We start from the raw sequence: 6,380 nt of genomic DNA, 5'->3' as shown, positions 1-6,380 counted from the left end.
CCAAGGAGCCAATCAGAGGCGCGCGCCCGCGTCGTCAGCGCCAGGGCGCGCGCGGATTGGCTGCGCCGGGCCCCGCCTCTGTCCCGGAGCCCGGGCGGCCCGGCTGGGTCCCCGGCTGCGCACTGCTCCTCCTTCCAGGCTCCCACCCGCCCGCCCCACCTCTTCCCCCCCCTCCTTCCTCACCTCACCCCCCCCCCAAAAAAAAAAAAAAAAAGTTGGAAGTCGCAGCTGCGCCGGAGTTTTTGGCCACGGATCGGACGGATCGGGGGGGATCGGAGTTGAGTCGTGGGGACTTGGGGGAGAAGTCATGGCTTCTCCGTCCAGAAGCACCGATCTGTTCTCGTCCTCGGATGAGGAAGGCCCGGGGAGGGTGTCGGGACCCCGGCCGGGCTCCGGGGGAGCCGAGGTCGGCGTGGACGAGCCCCGCGTCAAGGTCTCCAGCCTGCCCTTCAGCGTGGAGGCGCTCATGTCCGACAAGAAGCCGCCGCCCGCCGCCGCCGCCGAGGGTTCGGGGCCCCCGCGCCGCCCGCTGCTGCCGCCGCCGCCGCCCGCGCCCGGCGCCCGCGACGCGCACAGCCCGGGCAGCCTCGTCCCGTCCGAGGGCTCAGAGGACGGCGCCGCCTGGATGCCCGACGCGGGCCGCTTCTCCCCGCCGCCGCCGCCGCCAAGTGAGAGCCGGGGCCGGGGCCCGGGATGGAGGAGGAGGAGGAGGAGGGGAGGGAGCCCCGACGGCGTCCGGAGGAGGGTGGACCCCGAGGGGTCAGCGCCTGCCCGGGCAGCGCTCGTCCGCCCGGAGCGGGGCTTCGTTTGAAGGGGGGTTTCCGTCCCCCCCCCCCCGCACGCTTCTCCACGCGCGGCTCCCCCGGGGCGCACTGCCCGGCACGCGCGCCGGGGAACCGGACCCGACGTGGGGGGCGCGGATCGTGCGCTCTCGACGCGCCCGGGGGGCCCCCCCATCAACCTCCCCGGGGTCCCCATCAACCTCCCCGGGACCCCATCAACCTCCCCGGGACCCCATCAACCTCCCCGGGGACCCCCGCATCAACCTCCCCGGGGTCCCCATCAACCTCCCCGGGGTCCCCCGCATCAACCTCCCCGGGGTCCCCCGCATCAACCTCCCCGGGACCCCATCAACCTCCCCGGGGACCCCATCAACCTCCCCGGGGTCCCCATCAACCTCCAGGGACCCCATCAGCCTCCCCGGGGGTCCCCCCGTTTTCTTTTTTTAGAGGGGGAGGTCGCGTCATGGCCCAGCTTCGTTGCGCGCGGGCTCAGCCCGGCTCCCCATCCAGGATTCGTTTGCGGTTGTGGGGGGGGAACCCCACGGGGTGGACGGGACAGCAACGTGGATCCCCGTCACTCCCGATGGCTTCCCTTTATTTATTCCCTACCCCCCGACCCGAGGCTTGAACTCACGGCCTGGGAGCTGTGTCCTCAGACCCGCGCGCGCTGTCACGGGAGCCACAGCGTTGGTTATGTGGTTTTCATTTGTTTTTTTTTGGGGGGGGGGAAGCGGCTTAGAGTCTTAGGGACTTTAGGAACTTTACTTCCCTCGGCTGGCTTTGAACTTGCGCTCCTCTCTTCTCCATCTCGCGGGGAGGACGGGAAGGAACCAGCGGATGGTTCGTCTTGTGTCATCCGTGACCCTGGCCTTGGGGTCTGGAGTTTGCTTCCCTGTGGATGCTCTGGCTACTTTCAGGGCTCTCTTTCCTGGCCATGCACCTGTCTGCACCCCGACTTTCTCTCCCCGAGATGTGTGCAGTGTTCTAGTTGGGGTTTTGGAGAATCAAGACCCCCGTCTCTCCTTTTGGTTCCATTTCCTGGCCTGGGAGATTTCTCTACCTTTCAATTCTCCTCCTGTCCCCCACCCCAACCATAGGAAAGGTGACACAAAGCAGAGGTGTGTGTCTGGGTGTGTGTGTGGGGGGGGGAATCTTTCTTCCAAGATGGATCCACTTTTTGATTTTGTATCATCTGGTCCTTCCGCCTACAAGGTGACAGGCAGTATTTTTCAGAACCAAAACAGAGCCATTTACCCTGGCGCCCCTGTCTGTCTGTCCCCTCTGGCTGTCTTCATTCCGCCCAGTTGGACTCCAAGGTGGTGGTAGTGGTGGTGGGGGGGGAATGGAGGAGGAGATTAAGGACTCAAAAGAATTTAAATTCAAGTTTACTGAGTGCTTTACATTTCCAAAGAATTATCTTATCTGATCTTCATCCGGTTCGTGGAGGTTTATTGTACTGACATCAGAGGGGGCGTGGGGGATGTTAATTGATCACCTACTAAGAACATTCCTAAAAGTAGCGCTTCCAACCACCATTGGAATCACAAATTCTTTTTCTTCTTTTTCCCCCTTTTTGAAGGGAGACACACACACCCCCCCCAGGAATCTTAACGTGGGCCACAACTTTGAGGTACCAGTATATTATGACAGGTTATGAGCCAATCAAAGATCTTTCATTCTTTTTTGGTGGGTACCACCACCAAAAAGGCAATTGTTTTATTTTTTGGAAAGTAGCTCAGAAGCCATGCTTTGTCGGGGAATTTTGAGAGAAACGTTCAGAAAAAGATGACATTTAAAAGAAGAAGCATTTGACGATGTTTGAGGCTTGGAGAAGGTAGAAGAAGACCCTGAGTGGGTCTGGAGATCCAACCTCCATTCAGACCTGGACTTTGTGATGGGACAAAGTTGGATAAATGCTATTTTTGCTTTGTATGTTTCCTCTTTCTTCCTGCTGGTTTAAAATACGGTTGAGGGAAAAAGGGGGTAGTCGTATGTGAGAGAAGGCCTGAGCCCTGTGACTTTGAGACACCTGTAGACGTGTGTGTGTGTGTGTGTGTGTGTGTGTGTGTGTGTCCAGGGGCTTGAACTCATTCCTGGGTGTTTTTTTGTTTGCTCATGGGCTTTTTTGTTTGCTCATGGGCTTTTTTGTTTGCTCATGGGCTTTTTTCATCCCGGGGTTGGCTTTGAACCACAATCCTTAGATTCCCTCAGCCTCATGAATAGCTAGGATGACAGGCATGAGAGTTGAGTTTTATCTCATCTATATCATTGCATTTGCACCTCACTCCCTAGAGCCCTGTCAGGTTTGGAAGGGGAAGAGTTAAAACTTGCGCCACCTGGACTGAGAGTCCCCGAAGCAGCCAGGGTTCGTTAGTAAATTAGAAAGCTCCCCGACGGCTGGCATATTTAGGAATTAGCATATCAAAGTTAATTCCTGCAACCTAACTCTGATTTATTCCCCTTCTTTGATTACTCTCCTTCCCCTCCTTTTTTTTTGGGGGGGGGACATTCTGGGCTTGAACTGCGGGCCTAGGCATTGTCTTTAATTCTTTTGCTCAAGGCTGGGCACTTTACCACTTGAGCCACAGCTCCACTTGCAGTTTTTTTTGATGGTTTCTTGGAGATCAGAGGCTCACGGACTTTCCTGCCTGGACTGGCTTTGAACTTCGATCCTGGGAGCTTAGCCTCCCGAGTAACTAAGAGAGTGAGCCACCAGTATTCAGTAAAGTGGCATTTGGCTGGGGAGGGGGGGTGGAATGCATCCCTTGTTGGGACTAAAAACTGGGTGGGAACTTGTGAAACTTAATAGGAAGTGCAAACGATTTCTGGAGCCACCAAAGTAACTAAACAAGAAATGTGACATTCTCTCTGGTTATTACTGTCTGCCGCGTGGGGAAGGGGTGTGTGTGTGTGTGTGTGTGTGTGTGGAAATTAGCATAGCTCATAAAAAGCCAAATGCAGAAAATTAATTGTTGAGTGATCTATTCTGGTCGATTTTCCCCCCTCCCTCCCTCCCTCTCTCTCCCCACGCCCCCAGCCTGGAGGTAAACAAGGCCCAGTTTAGTTGATGTCTAATCGCCTGGCTGCCTCAGGCCTTTTGTCTCTCTAATTGAATTGATTTAAAATTCAGAGTCTGTGCTTCCCCCCCCCCATATCCCCCTTCTAAATCCCAGCTACAAACTGTTTCTGTACATGTTTTCCCTGCACCCCTAAAACGGGTAGAAAACAAAACAAAACAAAACAATGACTTAAGATATTTCATCCAGAATTATGGAAGATTCTCCCACCCCTCCACCAACATGTACATTTACAGACGAACTAATTTTTCTCTTGTCTTTGTAAAGTTTATATTACTGAACTCCCCGGGCTAAAGAAACTTATTGGTCTACATGCAGATTTATGAAATGATGGGCTTTCCCCCGCCCCCCCCCAACATCATCTGTGTTAGAATGACAACTGTGGGGTTGTTTATTGTGTGGCTGTTTCTTCCCTCTCCCCCCTTGGTTTTGCCCCTCAGCTAGAGATGTTTTAATTTATCACAGGCTTCATCTTGTCGTCCCCCCACCCCACCCCGTGATCCTTTCAAACTAGGCTAGTGAAAACCAACTTTGCCTGCTTCAGAGAGAAGGGAAATGGCTTATTCTGAAAGTCTTGCTGTTGGATGATATGAACTTGCATCTGCCTGTTATTCCAGCTACTCAGGAGGCTGAGATTTGAGGATGAGGGTTCAAAGCCAACCCATGCACAGGAGACTGTTAGTGTCTAACGAGTGCACAAATGAATCTGGCTCAAATGTGCTGTAATTCAAAAAGCCAAGAGACATTGGTCACCCCTTGAGTTCAAGCCCCAATACACAGCCCTCTCTTTCTCTCTGAAATAATTGCAAAATATGATTTTCCATATAGAAAGTTCCCTGGCACTCTCGCCACCATTAAATTCCCAAGCTGATTTTAAAAAGAAGACAAAAAGCAGCCACATAATTTGTTTCTTTTGGGTCCTTCCTCTCTCCAAAGCATAGCATTTGATCAAAAGCATCTTTATTTTTTTTTGGGGGGGGGAAGCTCTATAGGAGATGGTGGGCAGACAAACCTGAAGGGGAAAAAAATGCCTTGTTTTGTTTGGGGTGCTTCGAACTGGATCTTGAACTCAGGGCCTGGGGTGCTTTTCCTGAGCTTTTTTTCCTTCCTCTCCCACTCAAACTCAGCTTGGTGGTGGTGGTTGCTTGGAGATGAGATTTTTTTCCTAGACATCCTGCATGGACAGGGTTCGAATCTTCCCCAGCCTCAGATCTCAGCCACCTGAGAAGCTGGGATTCCATCAATGCCTGGCTTGAAAGGGAGAGGAAGAGAATTGTGACACAGGCACACACACACACACACACACACGCTAATGGATTGTCCCCTCTGCCCTGCAGGACATCTGAGCCCCACTGCCTGTACCCTGAGGAAGCACAAGACCAATCGCAAGCCTCGAACCCCCTTCACCACCTCCCAGCTCTTGGCACTGGAGCGCAAGTTCCGTCAGAAACAGTACCTGTCCATTGCTGAGCGAGCTGAGTTCTCCAGTTCTCTGAACCTCACAGAGACCCAGGTGAAAATCTGGTTCCAGAACCGGAGGGCCAAAGCCAAAAGGCTCCAGGAGGCAGAACTGGAGAAGCTGAAGATGGCTGCTAAACCTCTGCTGCCGTCGGGTTTCAATCTTCCTTTCCCCATTAGCTCCCCCTTGCAGGCTGCCTCTTTCTACCCTTTCCACAGACCCGTGCTGCCCATCCCACCCGTCGGACTGTATGCCACCCCCGTGGGCTATGGCATGTACCACTTGTCCTAAGGACAGACAGACTCCAGGATGGACTGGTTGGCTTTCAGGGGGGTTTGCCCTCTGGCTCCCCAGAAGGCTGAGCCCAGCCAAGCACTCCTGTAAGCTCCGCTCTTCCCTGCACTACCCTAGAAACAGCCTTGGTCCTGAACCAGCCTGGCCAGCCACAGCGGGACAGGGGGGGAAATCCCAGGGGGTGGGAGTGGGGTAGGGGGGGGCTTAGTTGGAATTTGTTTTTACTGTGGAAGGGGGTTCGAAGCCTCTCTCTAGATGGTTGACTCCATCTTTCAAATCTTTCTCCCACCCTCCTTTTTTTTTTTCTCTTCTCCCTCCTCACAGATTGGCTCTGACAGTTTCTATGTATAAATATATATATTATAATAATTATTATAATAATAATAAAATATAAGACTTTTTATATCCCAGACAGTTTTTTTGGGGGGGGGGAAATAATTTGAGTTATTTTAAACACACACCTCTCTCTGAAGATCTCTGGAGATTTGTCTGAAGAGAAATCACGGGGCCGGGGTCCCTTTTGGGGGGCTTTGTTACAAGGGAGACAGATGATTTGCAAAAATTCCTTTAATATATATATATATATATTGAAGGAGGGTGATTTGACTTTTGCTTGTGGCCCACAAAGTATTAAATTTAATTACAAAGCATCAAGGGATACAAAGATTCCCTCCCCAATAATGGGAGGACCCACATAATATGTGTGGTTCTGTTACAGAGATATAATCACATTGGGCCCTCATTTTCCTCCTCTATTATTAAAACTTT

At 52.9% G+C, this 6,380-nt stretch overlaps 1 protein-coding gene across 1 annotated transcript; it reads left to right on the top strand.

Annotated features, from left to right (window-relative positions):
• The first annotated feature begins 205 nt into the window (after positions 1-205).
• On the top strand, positions 206-5,766 carry Msx2 (msh homeobox 2). Its single transcript, XM_090325392.1, has 2 exons — positions 206-668; positions 5,197-5,766. Exons 1-2 carry the CDS (start codon positions 308-310, stop codon positions 5,607-5,609), a joined length of 774 nt encoding a protein of 257 aa, XP_090181518.1. The 5' UTR covers positions 206-307; the 3' UTR covers positions 5,610-5,766.
• The last annotated feature ends 614 nt before the right edge of the window (positions 5,767-6,380 follow it).

The sequence above is a fragment of the Megascapheus bottae genome, chromosome 38, assembly GCF_031878675.1.
Source record: "Megascapheus bottae isolate mThoBot1 chromosome 38, mThoBot2.hap1, whole genome shotgun sequence".
NCBI lineage: Eukaryota > Metazoa > Chordata > Mammalia > Rodentia > Geomyidae > Megascapheus > Megascapheus bottae.
Note: the sequence above shows the minus strand (reverse complement) of the source record. Positions and strands in the feature narration are given on the sequence as shown.

What these genes read in the sequence shown, in the direction of transcription:
- Msx2 (XM_090325392.1), top strand. Translation starts at nt 308, where the DNA reads ATGGCTTCTCCGTCCAGAAGCACCGATCTGTTCTCGTCCTCGGATGAG. An exon ending in CCCGCCGCCGCCGCCGCCAA is followed by an intron (nt 669 to 5,196) that starts GTGAGAGCCGGG and finishes TCTGCCCTGCAG; the next exon opens with GACATCTGAGCCCCACTGCC.